The sequence below is a fragment of the Nerophis lumbriciformis genome, linkage group LG37 (genome assembly GCF_033978685.3).
Source record: "Nerophis lumbriciformis linkage group LG37, RoL_Nlum_v2.1, whole genome shotgun sequence".
In the NCBI taxonomy this organism is placed as follows: domain Eukaryota; kingdom Metazoa; phylum Chordata; class Actinopteri; order Syngnathiformes; family Syngnathidae; genus Nerophis; species Nerophis lumbriciformis.
Window position 1 is genome coordinate 14,232,501 of NC_084584.2, and position 27,635 is coordinate 14,260,135.

The 27,635-nt window shown below is 40.8% G+C and overlaps 2 protein-coding genes across 4 annotated transcripts in view; one reads left to right on the forward strand and one right to left on the reverse strand.

The window, feature by feature from the left end:
* Positions 1-17,447, reverse strand: part of kdm1b (lysine demethylase 1B) — a 42,609-nt gene extending 25,162 nt beyond the window's left edge. The window contains exons 1-10 of one of the 2 annotated variants that reach the window (XM_061931597.1): positions 17,217-17,446; positions 16,790-16,932; positions 9,140-9,261; positions 8,979-9,068; positions 2,803-2,914; positions 2,621-2,734; positions 2,512-2,550; positions 1,192-1,384; positions 944-1,128; positions 678-848 (exon numbers count right to left, since the gene is read on the reverse strand). In XM_061931597.1, the coding sequence (XP_061787581.1) occupies positions 678-848; positions 944-1,128; positions 1,192-1,384; positions 2,512-2,550; positions 2,621-2,734; positions 2,803-2,914; positions 8,979-9,068; positions 9,140-9,261; positions 16,790-16,932; positions 17,217-17,232 (1,185 nt within the window). In that variant the 5' untranslated portion in view covers positions 17,233-17,446. Of the gene's footprint in view, positions 1-677; positions 849-943; positions 1,385-2,511; positions 2,551-2,620; positions 2,735-2,802; positions 2,915-8,978; positions 9,069-9,139; positions 9,262-16,789; positions 16,933-17,216 lie in introns of both variants that reach the window. The other variant, XM_061931596.1, reaches the window with a different exon arrangement.
* Positions 17,448-17,608: 161 nt separating this feature from the next.
* LOC133577274 (cilia- and flagella-associated protein 69-like) overlaps positions 17,609-27,635 on the forward strand; it is a 51,314-nt gene continuing 41,287 nt past the window's right edge. The window contains exons 1-5 of one of the 2 annotated variants that reach the window (XM_061930945.1): positions 17,609-17,821; positions 17,883-18,018; positions 18,438-18,497; positions 18,574-18,639; positions 24,511-24,620. In XM_061930945.1, coding sequence (XP_061786929.1) covers positions 17,917-18,018; positions 18,438-18,497; positions 18,574-18,639; positions 24,511-24,620 — 338 coding nt within the window. In that variant the 5' untranslated portion in view covers positions 17,609-17,821; positions 17,883-17,916. Of the gene's footprint in view, positions 18,019-18,437; positions 18,498-18,573; positions 18,640-24,510; positions 24,621-27,635 lie in introns of both variants that reach the window. The other variant, XM_061930944.1, reaches the window with a different exon arrangement.

The following is a 27,635-nucleotide window of genomic DNA, read 5'->3' on the forward strand; positions in this document are numbered from 1 at the left end:
TACCCAAAACAAAGCGCAAGCTCAGAGGGGACAGAGCTTTCTCTGTTGCGGGTCCCAAAGTCTGGAACGATCTCCCTCTCCATGTGAGACAGGCCCCTTCTTTGGCTATTTTTAAGACCCTTCTTAAAACCCATTTTTATTCACTGGCTTTTAACCCAGCATGAGACTTTGAACTGTTTTTAGCTTTTAACTTTTTGAACTGTTTTTAACTTTTAAACTGTTTTTATTTAACAAACTGTTCTTAGGGTAATTTATATTTGCTTTTTAAATGTGTATTTTTATTTCTGTTTTAAATGTTATTTTTTAGTCTGTCCTTTGCCTTCATTTCTTTGTGGTGTACAGCCCTTTGTTTTTCAACTGTGCTTGTCTTTAAAGGGCTTTATAAATAAAGTTGGTATGGTATGGTATATTTTGGGAGTGGACAGAGTTGTCAGAACGCTGGTTTGTAATCTATTAATAAAGTTTGACTGACCTATCTGACTGTTTTGTTGACATTCCCTTTAGCGCAGCTCCATCTAACGGATGCATAACGTAACCCCAGCCTCTACTGTAGCATCTATTCTATGCGCCTTATAATGCGGTGCGCCTTATATATGAACATAGTTTTAAAATAGGCCATTCACTGAAGGTGCGCCTTAATAGTGCGGAAAATACGGTAAACATTGAGTGATACTCACAGAGCGATGCCTTTCCGGGAGCAGAGGTCGCTGGACAGCCAGCACTCCCGTGTTGATGAGACCCTTTCTGGTCATGAATTGGAGCACCCGCTCCATCTCTTGCACGCAGCGCACACGCACCAACCCGCGCACGATGATGTGCAGGGCGCATTTCTGGGCGGTGAGAACCTCCTTTGGAAAAGACACTGAATGAGTTGTTTTTCACTTAACTGTGGAGAACTACTAATGCGTGGCACGCTCTGGCAAGCTATCATTGTCCTAGGTACCTTGCAGTTTTTGTGCCAGGAGGCCAGGATGAGGTTGCGCAGAGCCAAATACATAGTGGGATCGCGGGAAAATTCCGGGAACTCATAAAGCTCGTCGAGCTCCATCATGTCTGGTCGGACGCAGAGAGCCTTGCCGCACTCGTTGGGCTGGTAGAAGGGCTGGAAGTACGGACACAGACCTGCAACTGGACAAGAACGCCGCCGTTGAAGTCTCGCGACGACCTGAACGGCTGTTGAGGAGTACGTACTTTGAGGCTGGGCGGCCCTGCAATGATCGGCCCTCAGCTCGCTCATGGACGCGCTGCCGGGAGTGCACGACGGACTCATTCCGACGCAGTCGGGATAGTAAGCAGCGAGGAAGGGACTGGCCGGGCTGTCTTTGAACAATGGCGGCAGGATGAGCATGGAATGCCACCAGCTGTCAGTCACCTCCGCCACTCTCTGCAGGGAGCAAAAAGAATGCCATTATGCAACTTGGATTGACAGTTCAAATTGGAAAGGCCTTGACAAAGACATTAGAGATGTCCGATAATGGCTTTTTTGCCGATACCCGATATTCCGATATTGTCCAACTCTTAATTACTGATTCCGATATCAACAGATACCGATATACACAGTCGTGGAATGAACACATTATTATGCCTAATTTTGTTGTGATGCCCCGCTGGATACATTAAACAATGTAACAAGGTTTTCCAAAATAAATCAACTCAAGTTATGGAAAAAAATGGCAACATGGCACTGCCATATTTATTATTGAAGTCACAAAGTGCCTTATTATTTTTAACATGCCTCAAAACAGCAGCTTGGAATTTGGGACATGCTCTCCCTGAGAGAGCATGTGGAGGTTGAGGTGGGCGGGGTTGGGGGTGGGTGGGTGTATATTGAAGCGTCCCGGAAGAGTTAGTGCTGCAAGGGGTTCTGGGTATTTTGTGCTGTTGTGTTTATGTTGTGTTACCGTGCGGATGTTCTCCCGAAATATGTTTGTCATTCTTGTTTGGTGTGGGTTCACAGTGTTGCGCAGATTTGTAACAGTGTTAAAGTTGTTTATACGGCCACCCTCAGTGTGACCCGTATGGCTGTTGACCAAGTATGCATGCATTCACTTGTGTGTGTGAAAAGCCGCAGATATTATGTGATTGGGCCGGCACGCAAATGCAGTGCCTTTAAGGCACGTCCCCAATATTGTTGTCTGGGTGAAAATCGGGAAAATGGTTGCCCCAGGAGATTTTTTGGGAGGGGCACTGAAATTTGTGAGTCTCCCAGGAAAATCAGGAGGGTTGGCAAGTATGACTGGGAGACGCAACTGCTCTGTACTTCTCCCTACGTCCGTGTACCACTCCGTACAGCAGCGTTTTAAAAAGTCATCAATTTTACTTTTTGAAACCGATACCGATAATTTCCGATATTACATTTTAAAGCATTTATCGGCCGATAATATCGGCAGTCCGATATTATCGGACATCTCTAAAAGACATCCTTGGAAGAACTCCCACTGATCAAAACTGTGAACAGGAAGTTGATACAAACAAACCCATGAAAATATACAAAAAAAAGCTTTATTTTACCAGGTCTTCTGGTTGGGAGCACTGGTCCGGACCTTCGCTCTGTGGACAAACATCCGTCAAAACACTAATCGGCCCACGTGAGCCGATCTACTTCCTGTTTCCTGCTGACCTTAATGTTGTTCAATTTCATCCCGCAGCGGTACGTCGCCGCCAGGGAGCTGGTGAGTTGGATCTCCTTCGTCAGCTGACGCCACTTCCTGCAGTCCGGCTTGTTGCATTGCACCTACACGGAGAAGACATGAGTACGTTCCGGTGCGATGACGTCCACGTGGGCGACATTCGACTTCTCACCCAGTAAGGAAGCTGCTGGTCTGCCATGAAAGCCTTAAGAGTGGGCTCGCTTTTCCCGTTACTCGTCCACACCTTTTTCCACGCGGCAAAAATCTCGTAGCCGTCTTTGTGACTGGGGTAAAAAAAAAAAAGGTCGTCATGCATTACTTTCTAGGTAAAGTCTAGGGATGGCTACCGGTCACATTTGAACTGATACGGTGCCAATTCCAAGTACCTAGGAAACTGTACAAGTACTCAATTATTCAATTTAATTCATTAATTCAATTGTTTCATAAGAAAATGTTATTTTTTTATGTGATATTTTAAAATGAACGGATTATGATAACTGTGCTGTCCAGTTGTTACATCTTGTTTTATTATATCAAATGAGTCTAATTTGTAATGCAGTTCCAAGACATTAGATGGCAGTACTGTACTATCTATCTATGGTATATTTAAATAGAAAGGTAGATAGGCTTCAGCACCCCCCGCGACCCCAAAAGGGACAAGCGGTAGAAATGGATGGGTAGCTTTTTCCATGAAGCTGAATGTGTTATGTTGCACCCTACAAAGTGTTTACACTTTAGGTATTGTGCCTAGTACACACCAGCTGTTTGATCGTAACAATTATCTTAGTTGTAATTTCCTTTAACAATTTTGGAGGTGTTGAAATCGTCATGTAAAATCGCTAATAGTAGCATGTCTATGGCAAATCCAATGTTAATTAGCATTAAGCTAGCGCATTTTGAAAGAGTGATGCCTTACTTTACATTTTCTACCCAGCATATTTGCTTTATTGGTGTTGAAAATTGAAACATTACTCCGAGGGGGGTTTGGCTGAGTCCAGGCGCCTTGAGTGCGACTTGTTTACATAAGCCGGTGTTGAGTCTGCAACCGGACATGGCGTCAAGTGAAACAAAGGAATCGAAATACCTTTGACTTTACCTGCATCGATACCCGGTAGCACTGTCAGAATTCGGTCGGTGCTGTCACGCCAAATTTCTTCCCCCTACAACCCCCCCCCACCCCCCCACCTCCCATTTACTTCCGGGGTCATTTCCTCTTACGTCATTTCCTCTTACTTACGTCAACTGATAATTGGCTCATTACGGAAAGTGACTTGACACGGAGGGCAACGTTTATAATTGTAGAGAATTCAAAGTCATGTCAGAGTTATTATCGGGGTTGTTGGCAATTATTTTTATTATTTGCTAAAAACTGCTCCTACTCACGTCTCAATATTGGGCTACCATGGACCAGCCGCATACAGTAAAGGTATGTTCTTACTCGAAGTTAGAGTGGATCTCAGTAAATCGTGTTTGCCAACAATATCAACCTAAAACCCATCCGTCTGAAAGAAAAATTAACCCTGAAGTAGTGTTGACCCGTGGAAAACGAATCAAATTAATTAATTAATTCTCCGTCAAATGTGCAGTCAGGAATATCCTCAAGTTAATTTGTCCGATTAATACAGACGTTTTGTTAACGCTATATTATAAAAAAAAAAAAAAAAACAAGTATCCTTCCAGCGACGGGCAGTCAAAGCCGAAGTGTTATCGATCGCTGTCAATGACGTAAGAGGAAATGATGTAAGAGGAAATGACCCCGGAAGTAAATGGGGGCGGGGGAAGGTTTTTGTAGGGGGAAGAAATTTGGCGTGACAGCGCCTACAAAAGTAATGAATTCGGTACCCATTCCTAATGAAGTCACAAACCTGAACCAGTCTGCCCTCCAGGCAGAGCTGACCCTAGGCCGAGGCTATTCAACTACTTAAGGGAGAGTGCCGGACATCAAAATGTGAATGTTTTATCAATTTGTTAATTTCAAAGTAAAAACAATAAATTGTGTCAATAAATTCGTTATTCTGCCCTCACTAGTTTCCAGCATGTGCAGCTCGACAGATAGTTAACAGAATGAAGAAACAGAAGCTTCAGAAGTTTTGTTCATTGATATTTCTTCTTTTGAAATATTTTCCTTCCTCAGTTTTATTTATTTACACATTTTCCTTTATTTAGGTTTGTAAAACTGAAAATATAAACATTACAAAAGTATAACATCCATTGTGTATATTACATAAATGTCTAATGTATATTACACATAAATAAAATAGAAAGTTTAGTGTTAATACATTCAAACAATGAACAACATATGTTTACGCTTATAGAAATTAAACATTCACAGCAAAATTGCACAAATGTGGCTCAACACAACTAAACCGAAAGTGTAGCTTTATCGCCCTCTACTGGTCAAATTCAGGGCTACATGTATCAAACGAGATTTAATCGCTAGAGCTAAACAGCCAAAGAAACAACACGACTATTTAACGATTTCAATACATTCATACTTTGTTCTACAGTCGCTGTTAAAAGTCTGATTTTTGCGATTTTTTCTTCTTCTGGGTCTCTACTCAGTGGCTTAGTGGTTAGAGTGTCCGCCCTGAGATCGGTAGGTTGTGAGTTCAAACCCCAGCCGAGTCATACCAAAGACTATAAAAATGGGACCCATTACCTCCCTGCTTGGCACTCAGCATCAAAGGTTGGAATTGGGGGTTAAATCACCAAATATGATTCCCGGGCGCGGCACCGCTGCTGCCCACTGCTCCCCACTGCTCCCCTCACCTCCCAAGGGGTGAACAAGGGGATGGGTCAAACGCAGAGGACAAATTTCGCCACACCTAGTGTGTGTGTGACAATCATTGGTACTTTTAACTTTAACTTTAACTTTAACTTTAGTGCCACCTTCTTCTACTCACCCAACTGTTGCTTCACCATGACACAAATGCTTCGCTGTTTCCCCCTGCGGGGTGGCGGGAGTACTACGTGCATGAGCAACCCTAGTTTGAATGGTTTTATCAATTTTATTTGAGAGATATTCAAGCTTTGACGGCCCGCCAGTTGAATAGGCCTGCCCTCGGCTTTGTGTGGTCCTAAAGATTGTTTGTAACCCCATTTTGGTCTTTAATATTATTATTTATTATTATTATTACTAATCTTCTGAAGGCCTCCCACCCCACCCCAGACTTAAAATCCTGTCGGATATCAATATAAGTTCGGAATACCCCTAGAAGCAGGCTTAAGAATTCTAAAAACGAAAGGGATTTGTGTCTGACAAATATGCAATTTTAGGGAAAAAATGTGATGTGGAAATTTGGTAGCATGAATGTTTTAATACTGGAATGCTAAGATCAAAAAGATTTGACCTCAAACCTTATTTGTTTGTATTGCTTTATTAAAGGTTTTAAACAAGCTGATTGTTTTGGCGTTGGAGTGCTTTGGGAATTAAGGGTCGGAAAATTTGGAATTGTGAGAAAACAGAGTTTCTGTGATGTGGAAAATAGAGAAGATTAATTTTTTAATACAGCTGAGTATTTTAAAGGACAACTGCATTCTTTTGCAATGTTGCCTATCATTCACAATCCTTATGCGGGACAAAAACACGCACAAATGTATCTATTTCTCTGTTCTAAATAGTGAAAATCTGCTAACAATGCCTTCAAAGTTGTGTATACATGCTGTTTATATTCATGTAATGTTGGCTGTGTTTTGAGAATTATTTTAGAGTTGATTTTGTCAACTCATTTTGTGAATGGTATGCCCTAAAATGATAGATATCAGCTTTATGTATCAGTTCCAGCAAAAATTGCAGTCATTTTTACTTTTAATTGTATCAGCTTATGTTACTATCATGTTAATTAGGGCCCGCATGGCCCATTGTAAAAGGACTCCCAAGGGGAGTCCTTTTGCAATGGGCCATGCGGGCCCTAATTAATTTATTATTGTTTTCAGTGTTCTTTGTAACCTTAACCAAATGTATAGACCAGGCCTGGGCAATTATTTGACTCGGGGGGCCAGATTTAGATAAAAAAGTGTGTCTGGGGGTCGGTATATCTATTTTTAGGAACACTAATACAAAACCTCACAATAATGATTGAAAGCTAAAAACGTTATGACAGACCGCCTTAAAAAAACAGAATGGAATTTGACATTTTTTTTTTTACTGAATGAGACACCCAGAATGTACATGAAAATAAAGAATGTGGGATTTACAATATAAACTATGAAGGATAAAACACTGAATACTGACAACATATTTTACAATCAACCGAAACACAACCAAAATGCAACAAACATAGTGAAATATGAACGCAAAGGGTTCTGAGATATCTCATAGTGACCAAAGTAACTAATTAGATGAAAATAGTAACTAATTAGATGACCATAGTAACTAATTAGATGACCATAGTAACTAGTATATGATGCAGATTCCAAGCATTGAAAGACTTAGTATAGTTGAAGACTTACGGTCATTAGAAAACATCACTGCAAATCATAATGGCAGCTACACTTTCCATCTTAAAGGGGAACATTAGCACCAGACCTATGTAAGCGTCAATATATACCTTGATGTTGCAGAAAAAAGACCATATATTTATTTTAACTGATTTCCGAACTCTAAATGGGTGAATTTTGGCGAATTAAACGCCTTTCTAATATTCGCTCTCGGAGCGATGACGTCACAACGTGACGTCACATCGGGAAGCAATCCGCCATTTTCTCAAACACCGAGTCAAATCAGCTCTGTTATTTTCCGTTTTTTCAACTGTTTTCCGTACCTTGGAGACATCATGCCTCGTCGGTGTGTTGTTGGAGGGTGTAACAACACGAACAGGGACGGATTCAAGTTGCACCAGTGGCCCAAAGATGCGAAGGTGGCAAGAATGGACGTTTGTTCCGCACACTTTACCGACGAAAGCTACGCTACGACAGAGATGGCAAGAATGTGTGGATATCCTGCGACACTCAAAGCAGATGCATTTCCAACGATAAAGTCAAAGAAATCTGCCGCCAGACCCCCATTGAATCTGCCGGAGTGTGTGAGCAATTCAGGGACAAAGAACCTCGGTAGCACGGCAAGCAATGGCGGCAGTTTGTTCCCGCAGACGAGCGAGCTAAACCCCCTGGATGTCTTGGCTCACACCGTCCCTTATGCCACCGAAGATGATCAAGAGAAGAATATCGACCCTAGCTTCCCTGGCCTGCTGACATCAACTCCAAAACTGGACAGATCAGCTTTCAGGAAAAGAGCGCGGATGAGGGTATGTCTACAGAATATATTAATTGATGAAAATTGGGCTGTCTGCACTCTCAAAGTGCATGTTGTTGCCAAATGTATTTCATATGCTGTAAACCTAGTTCATAGTTGTTAGTTTCCTTTAATGCCAAACAAACACATACCAATCGTTGGTTAGAAGGCGATCGCCGAATTCGTCCTCGCTTTCTCCCGTGTCGCTGGCTGTCGTGTCGTTTTTGTCGGTTTCGCTTGCATACGGTTCAAACCGATATGGCTCAATAGCTTCAGTTTCTTCTTCAATTTTGTTTTCGCTACCTGCCTCCACACTACAACCATCCGTTTCAATACATGCGTAATCTGTTGAATCGCTTAAGCCGCTGAAATCCGAGTCTGAATCCGAGCTAATGTCGCTATAGCTTGCTGTTCTATGCGCCATGTTTGTTTGAGTTGGCATCACTATGTGACGTCACAGGAAAATGGACGGGTGTTTATAGCGATGGTTAAAATCAGGCACTTTGAAGCTTTTTTAGGGATATTGCGTGATGGGTAAAATTTTGAAAAAAACTTCGAAAAATAAAATAAGCCACTGGGAACTGATTTTTAATGGTTTTAACCCTTCTGAAATTGTGATAATGTTCCCCTTTAAACATCTAAAACAATTATTTGGGAATGTCCGGCGGGCCAGATTGAAAAGCTCAACGGGCCTTAATTTGCCGAGGTCTGGTATAGACGTTGCCTTTTTTTTTTTAGAGCTTTATAATGTGAAAAGCAACAAATTGTTGTAATTCTCTCTTAGTAATTATACTACAGGGACATTTGTTGAGAAATCATGAATTAATTAACAAATACAAAGAACAGAAAGACTGAGAAAAGCTTTTTAAGAATGTGGCAAAATAGGCTTATTTCAGCCACAACAAAGTACTTTGTGTTTACGCAACGACTAAAGTTTTTATCTCAGCCTTCACAAGCGAAAAAAAATACAAGAAAGAGCTTATACAGTAAAAATTTTTTTTGCTGAGGACGACGAAACAATGCAAATACTCTCATCCGGCAAGGTTATGCATATTTGTCATGCCGCGAAGTTTCGGAGGGTCTGCAAAACATGCAGAATAAGTATGAGTTTTTACCTTCTGTAGTAGTGATCAAAGCATTCGTTACAAAAGTGCTCGCCACATGACAGATGGTACCAGCGAGACGTGTAGCCATTTTTAGCACACCTGGTAAGAGAAAAAAATAAAATTCAAGCCAATTTTAACGTAAATGCTGGAAGTAAAACCTCCAGGCTCACCTGTCGGACGCACTGGCGAAGCAGACGGGATATGTGGCCGAACAGCCGGCCTTCTCGCACTTCCTGTATTTCTTCTCCGACTGGTCGTCTTCCTCTTCCGTATCCGTCGCTTTTCTTTTGCTCTGGAACCAGACGGATGTCACAAATGGGACATTTTGGCAGAATTTGGTTGGGTTACTAAGGCGGTAAAAAATATTGAGGTAGCCCATGTGATAGACAACAACAAAAATATCATGTATACGCGAAATGTTGAAATTTAATATTTATTCTACACATTTTAACAACATTAGAAACCATTAGTAAATCCGAGGCTACTCAGAAGGTGAGATAACTCCTGGAAATGACTGGCTTTTAATGGCCAAAAGGTATAGATGTGTGTGTCCAAGTTAAAGGAAACGGCGGGCTGTTTTCTTTTAATAGATTTATTACAATCTTTGGCACGCTAGGTAATGTTTGCTGTGGTCTGGAACAACATGACACACAAACAACTATCTGAAATGCAGCCAATATTACATACAGATAATGTGCCATGAGACATGCAAAACTAAATTATATACAAAGAGGATAAAAGTAAAGGATATTAAATGAGCTCAATTATACCTACAAATGAGGCGTAATGATGCAATATGTACATACAGCTAGCCTAAATAGCATGTTAGCATTGATTAACCAAATATGTCTGATTAGCACTCCACACAAGTCAATAACATCAACAAAGCGCACTTTTGTGCATTCACGCACAGTATAAAACATTTGGTGGACAAAATGAGACAAAGAAGGAGTGGAAGATTTTACATGTAAACAAACGGTTGCGTCACAGTCCACACTATGGTGAGTTCAAAAACAGTTAGTAGGACAAAACGATGCTCACCAAATACTCTCATCAGTGAAGCATACACACAAACATATTAAACAGTGAGCTTTCTAACAATTGGGAAGGTTTGTGTCATGTTTGTCCTCAAACAAAAAAAATACTGAAACAAAAAAATAATTCCCCCCCCATCTTTTTCCATTTTTAATCTTTTTTAAAAAATGCTCCAGGGAGCCACTATGGCGACACTAAAGAGCCGCGGGCAAGAAAAAACATATAAATACAAATGTACCGTATTTTTCGGACTATAAGTCGCAGTTTTTTTCATAGTTTGGCCAGGGGTGTGACTTATACTCAGGAGCGACTTATGTGTGAAATTATTAACACATTACCGTAAAATATCAAATAATATTATTTAGCTCATTCACGTAAGAGACTAGACGTATAAGATTTCATGGGATTTAGCGATTAGGAGTGACAGATTGTTTGGTAAATGTATAGCATGTTCTATATGTTATAGTTATTTGAATGACTCTTACCATAATATGTTACGTTAACATACCAGGCACGGTCTCAGTTGGTTATTTATGTTCACTATTCTTTATTTATTTTAAATTGCCTTGCAAATGTCTATTCTTGGTGTTGGGTTTTATCAAATATATTTCTCCGAAAAATTCGACTTATAATCCAGTGCGACTTATATGTTTTTTTCCTTCTTTATTATGCATTTTCGGCCGGTGCGACTTATAGTCCGAAAAATCTGGTATATATAATAATTTTAAGTAGGGGGGGGGGCGTGAAAAAAATTTAAATTATGTCCCTGGGGGGGCGTGAGAGAAGATAATTGAAAACCACTGCCATAATGTAAGACATTGGAGGAGTGGTGTGAAACGTACGGGATGAGTTTGCTAAGTATAAAAATGAGCCGAAATTTTTGAATGAAAGAAACCGCTGTTCTAAATGTGTCCACTAGATGTCACAATAGCAATTCCTTGTATCTTTGTAGATGATGATACATATGTAAAAAAAATAACAATACATGTTAGTGCACAAGTAGAGGAAAATGGGCAAACCGCATAAATGACATCCTGTGATTAGATTTTGATATTATTTTGTTATCTTGATAGATTGAAAATTAACACCAATGAGTTGACTGATGAACATTATCACGTAAATTATTCAGAAAGTATAAATAACAACAAATAAAGATAGAATACTATTAACTGCAACATGTAAGTGTAAAAAAAAAAACCCCAACAACATTATGATTTCAACCTACTCAGTGGCCTAGTGGTTGCGAGTTCGAACCCCAGGCCAGTCATACCAAGGACTATAAAAATGGGACCCATTACCTCCCTGCTTGACACTGAGCATCAAGGGTTGGAATTGGGGGTTAAATAACCAATAATGATTCCCGGGCGTGGCCAGCGCTGCTGCTCACTGCTCCTCTCACCTCCCAGGGGGTGATCAAGGGTGATGGGTCAAATGCAGAGAATAATTTCGCCACACCTCGTGTGTGTGTGTGAGACAATCATTGGTACTTTAATCATTGGTACTTTATTTGCACATTTTCAGGATGTGCCGGTTTGATTTTTAAACTAAGAAAACAATCTGAAGTCGTCTTTATTTTGAAGTTATCGTGCCGTGATTTTACCAGTCCGGCCCACTTGGGAGTAGATGTTTCTCAGTCCAGCCCACTTGGGAGTAGATTTTTCTCCATGTGGCCCCAGATCTAAAATGAGTTTGACACACAGGCGTCCGATTGCTGTTGGACAATGCCGAACACCCACGTGGGACTAATGGCAATTTTCAACCTTTAAACATTTTTTAAAAAGTCAATATTGTCGTTACTTATTTTATGGCGAGTTTGATACATTTTACATAATAAAAGAGTCAATAGTCATTTAGTCTTTCATTAACAAAGCCAAACATAAATGTAATTGTGCACGATAATAACCTTATGATATTATTATCCTGACTTTGAACACACTGCACACGACCGAATGAAGTGCATACTTACTCAACAGCCATACATGTCACACTAAGGGTGGCAGTATGAACAATGCCAAAACTGTCATAAACATGTGCCGTGTGGTGAAACCACACTAAACAGCAACGACAAACACATTTTGGAAGAATATTTGCATGAAAACACAACATAAACACTACGGAACAAATTCCCAGAATTCCCTGCAGCACCAACTCTTCCGGGATACTACAATATAAACAAACGCCATTGGTGGATCTACACCTAACATCTACTGTAATGATACCACGTACAATACCGTATCTAGTTGATACTACTAAGATTACATCGATATTTTTTAACATCACAAAATCTCCTTTTGTTTTAAAAAAATGTATATTATGTTTATAAACTCAGGAAATATGTCCCTGGATCCATGAGGACTTTGAATATGACCAATGTATGATCCTGTATCTACTTGGTATCGGATTGATACCCAAATTTGTGGTATCATCCAAAACTAATGTAAAGTACCAAACAACAGAAGAATAAGTGATTATTACATTTTAACAGAAGTGTAGGTAGAACATGTTGAAACAGAAAATAACCAGATATTAACAGTAAATGAACAAGTAGACTAATAATTCATTTTCTACCACTTAATAACGTTGACAAAATAATAGAATGATAAATGACACAATATGTTACCGCATATGTCAGCAGCTGAATTAGGAGCCTTTGTTTTTTTACTTACTACTAAAAGACTAGTTGTCTTGTATGTTCACTATGTTATTTAAGGACAAAATTGCAATAAGAAACATATGCTTAATGTACCGTAAGATTATTTTGTTAAAATAAAGACAATAATGACATTTTTTGTGGTCCGCTTTATTTAGAAAAGTACCGAAATACTTTTGGTACCGGTACTAAAATATTGGTATCAGGACAACACTAATACACACACACCAAGCACCCACTGGCATTAAAACCTCTAAAGGCCTTAGTGGCCACATGCGTGGACAGCACCTTTTAGCTCTTATTTCCAAAATTGTGTACACTACTGAGGCAGCACGGGGGAACAGGGATTAGTGCATGTGCCTCACAATACGAAGGTCCTGAGTAGTCCTGAGTTTAATCCCGGGCTTGGGATCTTTCTGTGTGGAGTTTGCATGTTCTCCCCATGACTGTGTGGGTTCCCTCCGGGTACTCCGGCTTCCTCCCACCTCCAAAGACATGCACCTGGGGATAGGTTGATTGGCAACACTAAATTGGTCCTAGTGCATAGTTCTTAACCTTGTTGGAGGTACCGAACCCCACCAGTTTCATATGCGCATTCACCGAACCCTTCTTTAGTGAAAAATATTTTTTTTTTTTTTTTTCCAAATTCCAGACAAAGTTATATGTTTGTTTTACTGGTGCACAAAATGAACCGTGCATGAACATCACCTTGTTCAAAGAACAAAACCAACACAGTGCATGAACTCACAACAAATTACACACCTGCAAATCAGATGGAAAATTAGAGGGAACATTGTTTGGGGGTATCCATAATACGCCGATAGGGAGAAGTTTTTATTTACTCGATGAGTCGGGTGTGTCTTGACCTCCGCGGTGGAGGCTCCGCCGAACCCCTGAGGCCGACTCACAGAACCCAGAGGGTTCGATTGAACCCAGGTTAAAGGTCTATTGAAACCCACTACTACCGACCACGCAGTCTGATTGTTTATACATCAATGATGAAATCTTAACATTGCAACACATGCCAATACGGCCGGGTTAGCTTACTAAATTGCAATTTTAAATTTTGCGCGGTATATCCTGCTGAAAACGTCTCGGTATGATGACGCCTGGGCGTGACGTCACGGATTGTAGAGGACATTTTGGGACAGCATGGTGGCCAGCTATTAAGTCGTCTGTTTTCATCGCAAAATTCCACAGTATTCTGGACATCTGTGTTGGTGAATCTTTTGCAATTTGTTCAATGAACAATGGAGAGAGCAAAGAAGAAAGCTGTAGCTGGGAAGCGGTGTATTGCGGCAGGTGTTGTGCCGGATAACGCACCCCCGCCGTAGAATGCACCCCCTGACTGTTGTGCCGGATAACACAGCCGGTGTTTCATTGTTTACATTCCCGAAAGATGACAGTCAAGCTTTACCATTGGCCTGTGGAGAACTGGGACAACAAAGACTCTTACCAGGAGGACTTTGAGTTGGATACGCAGACGCGGTACCGTGAGTACGCATGCAGCTGCGGCTTCCAAACATTTGATTGCTTGCCCGTACGTGCGTGCCGCTATGTGCATGTCACGTACGTAACTTTGGGGACTTTGGGGAAATATATGTGCTGTATGAACTTTGGGGAGGTGAACAGTACTTTGGGCTGTGGGACTGAGTGTGTTGTGCAGGTGTTTGAGTTGTATTGGCGGGTTATATGGACAGGAGGGGGGAGGTGTTTGTTATGCGGGATTAATTTGTGTCATATTAAATATAAGCCTGGTTTTGTTGTGGCTAATAGAGTATATATATATGTCTTGTGTTTATTTACTGTTTTAGTCATTCCCAGCTGAATATCAGGTCCCACCCGCCTCTAACAGCATCTTCCCTATCTGAATCGCTCCCACTGCCCTCTAGTCCTTCACTCTCACTTTCCTCATCCACAAATCTTTCATCCTCGCTGAAATTAATGGGGAAATCGTCGCTTTCTCAGTCCGAATCGCTCTCGCTGCTGGTAGCCATGATTGTAAACAATGTGCGGATGTGAGGAGCTCCACACCCTGTGACGTCACGCGCATATCGTCTGCTACTTCCGGTACAGGCAAGGCTTTTTTATCAGCAACCAAAAGTTGCGAACTTTATCGTCAATGTTCTCTACTAAATCCTTTCAGCAAAAATATGGCAATATCGCGAAATGATCAAGTATGACACATAGAATGGACCCGCTATCCCCGTTTGAATAAGAAAAACGCATTTCAGTAGGCCTTTAAGAACCACTGCCCTAGTGTGTGAATGTGAGTGGGAATGTTGTCTGTTTATCTGTGTTGGCCCTGCGATGAGGTGGCGACTTGTCCAGAGTGTACCCCGCCTACCGCCCGAATGCATCTGAGATAGGCTCCAGCACCCCCCGTGACTCCAACAGGGACAAGCGGTAGAAAATGGATGGATGGATGTGCACTACTGAATTGGGGTCTTATGGCCCTTATGTGGACAGAAGAGTATAACATACAATGGAATTTGGAAAAAAAAGTGTAAAAATAAGAATTAGCAAATATGAAGTACACGTTTGTTACTTATGGACTAAGTACATCATATCAAAATATAATTCTTAGTTTTTATTCTAATTAGGGTCCAATAAGCCCAAATAGCAAAGAGAAATAAAAAAGCATGTAAACAAACAGTTGGGCTTTAAGATGTGTTAATGTAGATTGGCACCTATGCCTGCATTACAGGGTTATTAACCCACGTTAAAGGGTAACATTATCACAATTTCAGAATGGTTAAAACCATTAAAAATCAGTTCCCAGTGGCTTATCATATTTATCGAAGTTTTTTTCAAAATTTTACCCATCACGCAATATCCCTAAAAAAAGCTTCAAAGTGCCTGATTTTAACCATCGTTATAAACACCCGTCCATTTTCCTGTGACGTCACATAGTGAATACAAACAAACATGGCGGAAAGAACAGCAAGATATAGCGACATTAGCTCGGATTCAGACTCGGATTTCAGCGGCTTAAGCGATTCAACAGATTACGAATGTTTTGAAACGGATGGTTGTAGTGTGGAGGCAGGTAGCGAAAACGAAATTGAATAAGAAACTGAAGCTATTGAGCCATATCGGTTTGAACCGTATGCAAGCGAAACCGACGAAAACGACACGACAGCCGGCGACACGGGAGAAAGCGAGGACGAATTCGGCGATCGCATTCTAACCAACGATTGGTATGTGTTGTTTGGCATTAAAGGAAACTAACAACTATGAACTAGGTTTACAGCATATGAAATACATTTGGCAACAACATGCACTTTGAGAGTGCAGACAGCCCAATTTTCATCAATTAATATATTCTGTAGACATACCCTCATCCGCTCTCTTTTCCTGAAAGCTGATCTGTCCAGTTTTGGAGTTGATGTCAGCAGGCCAGGGAAGCTAGGGTCGATATTCTTCTCTTGATCATCTTCGGTGGCATAAGGGACGGTGTGAGCCAAGACATCCAGGGGGTTTAGCTCGCTCGTCTGCGTGAACAAACTGTGCTTCCGAGGCCCTTTGTCCCTGAATTGCTCACACTCCGGCAGATTCAAAGGGGGTCTGGCGGCAGATTTCTTTGACTTTATCGTTGGAAATGCATCTGCTTTGAGTGTCGCAGGACATCCACACATTCTTGCCATCTCTGTCGTAGCATAGCTTTCGTCGGTAAAGTGTGCGGAACAAACGTCCAATTTCTTGCCACTTTCGCATCTTTGGGCCACTGGTGCAACTTGAAACCGTCCCTGTTCGTGTTGTCACACCCTCCGACAACACACCGACGAGGCATGATGTCTCCAAGGTACGGAAAACAGTCGAAAAAACGGAAAATAACAGAGCTGATTTGACTGGTGTTTGACGTTGTGATGTCATCGCTCCGAGAGCGAATATTAGAAAGGCGCTTAATTCGCCAAAATTCACCCATTTAGAGTTCGGAAATCGGTTAAAAAAATATATGGTCTTTTTTCTGCAACATCAAGGTATATATTGACGCTTATATAGGTCTGGTGATAATGTTCCCCTTTAATATTAAGGTTCATTCTGAGGGTGTCACGTTGTGTTTTTACTTGTTAATGGGCTCTTTTGCCGGGTCTCACGCGTACCTAATGAAGTGTCCCGTGTGCGTGCGTACCTGTCCAGGTGGCGGGTTGTTGGCCCGCTTCACTCGGACGTTGCTCTGCCTCCCGGAGGACCGCGGCGCCAGGCTGTCCCCGGATGATTCCCCGGAGCCCCTCTTTTTGGCTCGCCGGCCGCCGGAGCCGCTGCCCGGGTAGTCTAATGCAAAGCAACCACGGTGACATGTCAACAACATCATGGGACAACAAAGCGGCGCTGCTCCGGTCGGGGCCTATTTGTAAACAAAACCAACGCGAGGTTCTTTAGTCCTCGCCATTGACGACTACGATAGAGACAGAGGCGAGTGGACGACACAAAAGTGACTTTATCGGCTTAGAGGCAGCGAACGGACATAAGAATGATCTCTTTAAATCAGCCATGTCATGACAGCATGCTACTTAGCATGTAGCTAACAGCATCGGCACATACTCATGCTTACTGACCTGCGTCCGACAGCATGTTGGACTTTCCTTTCAAGCCTGTAAATAAAAAGTGTGCTGACTTGAATGTTTTATCCCAATTATGCTTCTTCCACTCGTCGCCCTTTTATTGTTGTGGGGGTAAATAAAGGCGTTGTTGTCGTTAGAATACCACTACCGGTTTTCGGAGGAAATGGGCGGAGCCTTCCGGACGAGCTTTGTTTGTTTGACTCTCCTCGCTTGCCGTAGCTGAACCGGATCGCCATGGCAACGGGAAATTAACAAAACCTCCACGCCGCCTTTTAGGAAACTTGGAAATCGGACAACCCAGACGGCGTTGACGTCATTGTCCGTTGTGAGCAAAACGGCAAACGCGCGTGACGTCGTGGACCACACACGGCAACGCTACGCAACACCAGTCAATAATAAGTATATTTTTGGTGGGTCGCCGCGTCCGGGTACCCCCCTCCCCCCAAGCGGGAAACCGGAAGTTTCGATTTCCAAAGGAACGGGAACGCACCATCAGACTGGAGGCAGCATTTTGACAGAGAAGAGAGAAGATGTTCACCTTCACCGTTCAAAGTTTCTTTTTACCGAGGCTATTTTTATTCTTGAAAAGTTGTCTTTAGGTGAATAACCCATTCGGTTCGTGGTCATTTACTGACACTAACCCACAGCACTTGCATTTAGGGGATTTGCGTAAATAAACAATGGCTGGAGTCTAATGCTGCACTTTCTGAAAACAATGGATCCATGTGGAGTTGCACACAGGAGGAAAGTGGACGTAGCTGTTGTCAGGCCAAGGGTTACAGACCATGTTGAGCAGGTAACCTTATTTTTCCCTTATATTGACATTTATTTTTTAATCATTACAGATGACTTATATTTAATGCCTTATCTTATTTATTGTGGTTGTAGCCTGCACGAGTATGTAATATTTTAATGAAATCAATCAAACTTTATTCATGTAGTGCACAGGCAAGTTGCAAATATTTTATTTTCCCCAGTAAAAAAAAGTTATATTGACATTTGTTTTTTAATCATTACAGATGACTTATATTTAATGCCTTATCTTATTTATTGTGGTTGTAGTCTGCACGAGTATGTAATATTTTAATGACATCAATCAAACTTTATTCATGTAGTGCACAGGCAAGTTGCAAATATTTTATTTTGCCCAGTAAAAAAAAGTTATTAAAAGTATGCAATGACATAATATCATACAGAAAATATATCCATCATCAGGTCTGTTTTAAAACTCTGGACCTCAACAAGGTGATCCGCCTCCTTGAAGACCCACTGACAGTAAGTCATAATGGTGTTTTTGACCATGTTTTGTCAACTTTTTAAAGGTAGTCATGCTTTATTTGACTTTTTTAAGGCACACATGCAGGAGAGGCACATTTTTGTGCTGAAGAAGGTTCTCAGGAGAAGACACCATGGCTTTGTATCCTTTCTCAAGCGTCGACTCCCCTGTTTTCTGTCTCCCCCCACAGTCGTTTCGCTCAGGCAGGGGTGTCCAAAATGCGGCACATGGGTCGTTTTTATCAATTTGTGTCAGCCCGCTAGAATAATGTAAGAATAAAGTGAACTCATTAATAATAAGCAGACAAGGCAACTTTATTTATATTGCACGTTTACAACAACTGTAAAATTGGACCAGAGTGCTTTACCGGTTAAAAAGCATAGAGAAAAGAAAAAAAAAGAACATAAATGATGCATAAGCTAAACAAGATAGTGCAAAAGAAATACGGTGAAAGGGTTCGAAAAAAAAGTAAAATTGCAAGATAAAAATAATGAAATAATAAAAGTGCGACAAATTGAAAAAAAAAACAAAGGGGGACCAAAGCAAAAATAATTAAACACTTTATTTGTTCGAAACGTTTTTATGCTTTTGTAATCATGCTTGAATTTAATTTGTTGTGTACTAAAATGAATGTATGGGAAATAAATTGTTCAATAATTTACAGTGGAATCTCATTTTACGAATCCCTCTATTTGCAAATATGCCCCTGTCTCTCTGTGTGCTTCTTAAAGTTCAAGTACCAATGATTGTTACACACACACTAGGTGTGGCGGAATTATTCTCTGCATTCGACCCATCACCCTTGATCACCCCCTGGGAGGTGAGGGGAGCAGTGAGCAGCAGCGGTGGCCACGCCCGGGAATAATTTTTGGTGATTTAACCCCCAATTCCAACCCTTAAAGCTGAGTGCCAAGCAGGGAGGTAATGGGTCCCATTTTTATAGTCTTTGGTATGACTCGGCCGGGGCTTGAACTCACAACCTACCGATCTCTAACCACTAGGCCACTGAGTTCCTCCCCTCTTGTGAGCTGCTTCCTCTCCTTTTCAATGTTAATCTACTGTTAGTGGATTTTACTTTTTTAACGTTTATTATTGTACCAATATGGTTATTACATCTAAAGATGTTTGGGATTTCTGATCATTTGTGAGGGCACCAAAAATACTTCTGTTTGCTTGTACGCTTGTTGCTGCAGTTCAGCTTGCCGTTGTTGTTTTAGCTTGTTAATAATGATATAGTTAATCCATCACCTCCTTGTTATGTTAGTTTGATATACAATACTGTATAGCACTATATATTGAGTTCAAAGTGTACAAACTTTTACTAAAATATGGACTTTTGTCGAGGCTGAAACCCATTTTTCATATTTACACTGTTTCTTACGGAGAAATGTGCTTCATCACACAAACTGAACCCTGTTCAAGAACCAATTATGTTTGTGAATCAAGGTTCCACTGTATATTTTTAGTCCAAAATAACAAATTTAACATAATTAAAGTATAAATTATCAAACATTCCTGACACACAGCTACAATCAGGGACCGGACCACTACTTGTGGAGATGTTGTAGCGGACCCTTGGCTTTTTTAGTTGTATGTTTGTAAGTTATAAAAAAATGTTAACATAAAATTATTATAGCGGTGAAAGTTTGCGCCACCTGGATAGCGGCTAACTTAGCATTGAACGCTTCACTTAACACAGACGTCATAACGTCGTCAAAGTTCACCTTTCATCATTCACACACAGCACCAACATTTTGGAACACAAATGAGGTGACAGAAGAGAGTTAAAACATAATACATCTATTTGTGGCAGTATAGGAGAAAGTTGTGTACAAGTTTCAGTTTTTGTATCTCATTGCCCATAACTGGTGCGTTCAAGGACCCTTGATTAAAGTTAGAAACAGAGGTGTCACTTGTTTTTAAAGACAGTCTATCTCCCTGGAGATAAACTAATAATAATACAATCATACTAATGATAGAGATGGATAATTATGATTCATATTATAACTGATCATATGTATATTTCTACTTTACACTCATAAGTAAAGGAAACCTTAACAGATTGATAATCATACTTAGGTTATTAATGACAGGTAATGTGAATATTTAAATGTATAATCTTACCACTTTATATTGTATTTGTTGGCAATTTATTGTGGAAAAATTATTATTTTTTTTTTTTTAAAACCCTATTTATTTAAGGATGGTTTATCTAGACCAGGGGTGTCCAAACCACGGCCGGCGAGCCAAGTGCGTCTTTGATTTGGCCTGCGAGTCGTCATTAGTTCAAAAAGGAATGTCACTGTGGAGTGTTTTCAAATAAATTTTAATTATACTTGAAGGTCTGATTGTTAGTAATTTGCCACCATCTTGTAAACAATGTCAATAAATCGAGTCAATGTCCATGAATTGTCCATTGGAATGCAAGCAGCACAGCATTCACTGATAAGACCCAAACCAAACAACCTTTCCTAGTCATGAGGGAGAAAAAAACATTCAACTAATACAAAAAGTCAACACACATGGTCACAAGTAACACAACCTGCTCACTGAACTTTGTGGAGATGATAAAAAAAACGTCCAAACACCATAAACAATTAAAAAAATTACATCCATTATAGTGCATGATGGGAAAAAAAGCATCAATGTTCGGCACATTTTAGCTGCTTGATTACAAAACTTTAAGGAGGTCGTAACGGAAATAAAGATGGTAGGAGTCTGACTTTTACATACTCTTAATATCCAGTGATATATATGTACATGCATATCAGTGTATATGTATGTATATATGTGTTAAAAAAAAAATATATATTATATATATATATATATATATATACATACATACATACATATGTTACTTTACATGCAGTCTGATTTCGGCGCCTGGCCACATTTTTTAGCCCAATGCAGCCCCCAAGTCAAAATGTTTGGGCACCCCTGATCTAGATATGTTAATCCCTGTCAGGACTTGGACTATGGCGTGGTTTGTTCTCCCGTGGTGCAAATGAATATTTGGACCAGACATGGCGTGAAGGTGAAGACATATTTCATTTTACTATAACAAAAAGAACAAACTAAAGGTGCGCACAAGGCGGAAGTACAAACTTGACAAATGAAACCAATACTTGCACGTGGGCAAAAAACTAAGGACATGAACAAAAGTCGCTAACTGTGGCATGAATCGAAAAAACTTACTTGGACAGGGCATGAAGTACGCAGAGGTAAACAGAGTGTGACAGGGGTATGAATCCGGATGTCGCCAGAAAGACAAACTGAAAACAATGAACTTAAATACTACAGACATGATTAGTGAAAACAGGTGCTTGACTCAAAACGTGAAACAGGTGCGTGACGTGACAGGTGAAAACTAGTGGGTTGCTATGGTGACAAACAAGAGTGCACAATGAGTCCAAACGTGGAACAGGTGAAACTAATGGGTAACTATGGAAACAAGACAAGGGAGTGAAAAGCTAGAAACTAAAGAGTCCAATAACTAAACAAAACTAAACATGACTAAAACAAAACATGATTACACAGACATGACAATCCAGAGGTGGGACCAAGTCATTGTTTTGCAAGTCACAAGTAAGTCTCAAGTCTTTGCCCTCAAGTCCGAGTCAAGTCCCGAGTCAAGACAGGCAAGCCCCGAGTCAAGTCCAAAGTCAAGACTGGAAAGTCTCAAGTCAAGTCCTAAGTCCTGCATTTTGAGTTTCGAGTCCTTTCAAGTCCTTTTAACCACAGACTAATATATTAACACAGATTGTGTATGCTTTTCAAACGCTGTATTTATTTATTAAAACAAGTGCATTTTAAATTGCAGGAAAGAAAATTGTGCTGACATTGCACTTTATAATAGCACTATTAACCAGTCATTTTAAACATTAACTCATTCCTTTACAGAACAAACACATTGAAAAATAAAGTGCAAATGTACTTATTTGTACAAAAGTGTTAACATTGAAAAAACATGACATATACGTGAACATAACAAAAAAGTTGTACTTTTTATATGTCAGGGCCCTATGCTTCATTGCATTTGCAAAAGACCAAATTAGCCAAGAGTCTGTCAGTCATTTGTGCACGATGGGGGCGTAGTATGATGCCACCATGGCTGAAAACTCGCTCCACTGGAGCACTGGAGGCAGGCACTGCCAAGACTCTCATGGCCACTCGGAACAGTGAAGGAAGAGTCTTCATGTTCAATGCCCAGAACAAAAGGGGGGAGAGAGTTGTTTTGGGTTGGTGCACTACTTGTAAGTGTATCTTGTGTTTTTTATGTTGATTTAATTAAACAAAGAAAAAAAAGAAAAATTATTTCTTGTGCGGCCCGATACCAATCGATCCACGGACCAGTACCGGGCCGCGGCCCGGTGGTTGGGGACCACTGAGGTAAACAACCAACAGTATGTCAGAAAGCTAGCTAAAACGGTACACATATTCATAATATAGTATACATTTTAACTGACCTTTATTTGACTATTTTTGTCTTTTTTTAGGTGGCTAAAATACGCGGTGCTGCTGACCGCCGTCTAACGTTACGTGTGACATATTGACTAACGTAACCCTGCTTAAAAAAATCACTGAACAAAAAGTATGAATAAGGTAGTGAACTGCAACAGATTCCCGTGTTTGCAATAACGTTATAACGTTAGCAGTGAGTTTACAGCCTCACTGATTTAACTACACAGCAAATAAAAGTCACGTTACTTAGCCAATAAACGTTATCTTACATTCAAAACTTACCGTTCTTTGTGCAACTTCAAATGCCGGACGAAGTTGGAAGTTGTTGCCTCTCCATCAGTAATTTTCGAACCGCATGTGTTGCATACTGCAAACCGTTTTATGTTGACCACCTCGTAATTTTTATACCCAAACAAAGTTATTTTAGGTATCATTTTTTGTTCACTGGCGTGTGGTTTGGACATGTCTTCTTTGTTGGTTGTCCTGCAATTTGATTGGATGAATGCTGTGTGATGAAAACAAAGTAGATCTAATTTGATTGGCTGTTGTACTGAGAGCACACCAGCTGACACACGCAACGCTGATAGACAAGTACACAATGAAAAATACGGAGCGCTCCCGAATAACTTTTTCATCTTTGGGTTTTGGGGAAAGTAGCAAGTCATGTCAAGTCATGTCAATTCAAAAGGCTCAAGTCCAAGTGAAGTCACAAGTCATTGATGTTAAAGTCTAAGTCGAGTTGCAAGTCTTTTTACATTTTGTCAAGTCGAGTCTAAAGTCATCAAATTCATGACTCGAGTCTGACTCGAGTCCAAGTCATGTGACTCGAGTCCACACCTCTGTGACAATCCCATCTTTAAAAAAAACAAGAACTTAAAAAATGTGTTTGAAAAAAACTGCTTTCAACCAAATCGATGCAATAATTAGTTTTTAGTGCACATAAACTTACATACTGTGTGTTTATGGGGCGGCAACATTGGGTTTTGGGTGGAATGGGGGGCCCTTTAGGAGTCTTGTGTATGGGGCCCCAGGCTTTGGTGCTATGTCTTTATTTACAAAACAATGCTACACATCACAAGGGGCACTGGCAATGTTGAGGGAAATCATATCATTATCAGTGACAGAGCAGAAAAGGGCTAGGAATAAGTTTGCGTCCCCTGGGATCCCGGGCTCGCGTGTTAACGCATTATATTATTAGCTGTTACACAAATGAATTTTTTTGCCTATAAACACAAAATTAAGGTGTTTTGTTCAGTTAGCTGAGATTGCTTTTGGCATCTTTACAAAACGTATCAAAGTGGCCCCGAGCATATATTAATTTTTCTGCCTGCAGCCCTTGCTGGAAAACGTTTGGACACCCTTGCTCTTAGGTGTGAGAAGCGCCTGCAGATTGTCAGGTTTTGCTCATGACTGCTCCCAAGGTGCACCGACGGAAATAGATTTGCTCTCACGCAGCATGAACACAAAAAGAGTCCCGAGACGCTCGTTTACCGACGCATCTGTCAGCGTTTTCCCCCACCGTGCATGTCCTTGCCCCTTAACCGTGTCAAGCTGCTGAGGGAGCTGGCCAGCATCACCAGAATCCTGCACGCCTGTGCAGAGAAGGCCAAGGACCAACCTGAATATTCCAGCATTGTGTGCGAGGCGCTTCAGATTTGCAGGTCGGAAACCTCGACTTGTGAAGTTAATACTGCATTAGTACTATATATCACCAGATGGTAAGGGTTTGAGGGAGCGGTCATCGGGATATCAAGGGGCGGAGCTATATTATTTTAACTTAAATCAGGGGTCGGCAACCCAAAACGTTGAAAAAAGAGATGTCCGATAATGGCTTTTTTGTCGATATACGATATTCCAATATTGTCCAACTCTTAATTACCGATTCCGATATCAACCGATACCGATATATACAGTCGTGGAATTAACACATTATTATGCCTAATTTTGTTGTGATGCCCCCGCTGTAACAAGGTTTTCTAAAATAAATCAACTCAAGTTATGGAAAAAAATGCCAACTTGGCACTGCCATATTTATTATTGAAGTCACAAAGTGCATTATTTTTTTTAACATGCCTCAAAACAGCAGCTTGGAATTTGGGACATGCTCTCCCTGAGAGAGCATGAGGAGGTTGAGGTGGGCGGGGTTGGGGGGGGGGGGGGGTTGAGGTGGGAGGGGGGATAGGGGGTAGCGGGGGAGTGTATATTGTAGCGTTCCGGAAGAGTTAGAGCTGCAAGGGATTCTGGGTATTTGTTCTGTTGTGTTTATGTTGTGTTACGGTGCGGATGTTCTACCGAAATGTGTTTGTCCTTCTTGTTTGGGGTGGGTTCACAGTGTGGCGCATATTTGTAACAGTGTTAAAGTTGTTTATACGGCCACCCTCAGTGTGACCTGTATGGCTGTTGACTAAGTGTGTGTGTGTGTGTGTGTGTGTGTGTGTGTGTGTGTGTGTGTGTGTGTGTGTGTGTGTGTGTGTGTGTGTGTGTGTGTGTGTGTGTGTGTGTGTGTGTGTGTGTGTGTGTGAAAAACCGTAGATATTACGTGACTGGGCCGGCATGCAAAGGAAGAGCCTTTAAGGTTTATTGGCGCTCTTTTACTCCTCTCTACGTCCGTGTACACAGCGGCGTTTTAAAAAAAGTTATAAATTTTACTTCTTAAAAAAGATACCGATATTTTTGAAACCGATAATTTCCGATATTACATTTTAAAGCATTTATCGGACGATGATATCGGCAGTCTGATATTATCAGACATCCATAGTTGAAAGAGGACCAAAAATATAAAAAACAAATCTGTCTGGAGCCGCAGAAAATGAAAAGCCGTGTACAAGTCTTATAATGAAGGCAACACATGACGTAAGTGTCTATATGAGCTATAATAGCCTACTATCAAAATGTGATAGTCACAGGCTGAAGCAAATCTTTGTTGACAGAAATGTTGAAATGTAATATTTATTCTACACATTTTTACAACTTTAGAAACCATTAGTAAATCAGAGGCTACTCAGAAGGCGAGATAACTCCTGGAAATTACTGGCTTTTAATGGCCAAAGGTATAGATGTGTGTGTCCAAGTTAAAGGACACGGTGGGCTGTCTTCTTCTAATAGATTTATTACAATTTTTGGCAAGCTAGGTAATGTTTGCTGTGGTCTGGAACAACATGGCACACAACTATCTGAAATGCAGCCAATATTACATACAGATAATGTGTCATGAGACATGCAAAACTAAATTATATACAAAGAGGATGCAAGTAAAGGATCTTAAATGACCTCAAATATACAAACCCCGTTTCCATATGAGTTGGGAATGTGTTAGATGTAAATATAAACGGAATACAATGATTTGCAAATCCTTTTCAACCCATATTCAATTGAATGCACTACAAAGACAAGATATTTGATGTTCAAACTCATGAACTTTATTTTTTGTTTGCAAATAATAATAAACTTAGAATTTCATGGCTGCAACACGTGCCAAAGTAGTTGGGAAAGCGCATGTTCACCACTGTGTTACATCACCTTTTCTTTTAACAACACTCAACAAACGATTGGGAACTGAGGAAACTAATTGTTAAAGCTTTGAAAGTGGAATTCTTTCCCATTCTTGTTTTATGTAGAGCTTCAGTCGTTCAACAGTCCGGGGTCTCCACTGTCGTATTTTACGCTTCATAATGCGCCACACATTTTCGATGGGAGACAGGTCTGGACTGCAGGCGGACCAGGAAAGTACCCGCACTCTTTTTTTACAAAGCCATGCTGTTGTAACACGTGCTGAATGTGGCTTGGCATTGTCTTTCTGAAATAAGCAGGGGCGTCCATGAAAAAGACGACGCTTAGATGGCAGCATATGTTGTTCCAAAACCTGTATGTACCTTTCAGCATTAATGGTGCCTTCACAGATGTGTAAATTACCCATGCCTTGGGCACTAATGCACCCCCATACCATCACAGATGCTGGCTTTTGAACTTTGCGTCGATAACAGTCTGGATGGTTCGCTTCCCCTTTGGTCCGGATGACACGATGTCGAATATTTCCAAAAACAATTTGAAATGTGGACTCGTCAGACCACAGAACACTTTTCCACTTTGTATCAGTCCATCTTAGATGATCTCGGGCCCAGAGAAGCCGGCGGTGTTTCTGGATGTTGTTGATAAATGGCTCTCACTTTGCATAGTAGAGCTTTAACTTGCACATACAGATGTAGCGACCAACTGTATTTAGTGACCGTGGTTTTCTGAAGTGTTCCTGAGCCCATGTGGTGATATCCTTTAGAGATTGATGTCGGTTTTTGATACAGTGCCGTCAGAGGGGTCGAAGGTCACGGTCATTCAATGTTGGTTTCCGGCCATGCCGCTTACGTGGAGTGCTTTCTCCAGATTCTCTGAACCTTTTGATGATATTACGGACCGTAGATGTTGAAATCCCTAAATTTCTTGCAATTGCACTTTGAGAAACGTTGTTCTTAAACTGTTTGACTATTTGCTCACGCAGTTGTGGACAAAAGGGTGTACCTCGCCCCATCCTTTCTTGTGAAAGCATTTTTTGGGAAGCTGTTTTTATACCCAATCATGGCACCCACCTGTTCCCAATTAGCCTGCACACATATGCGATGTTCCAAATAAGTGTTTGATGCTACAAAAAGAATGCTATCGTAAGTTAATACTAACACAGAGAC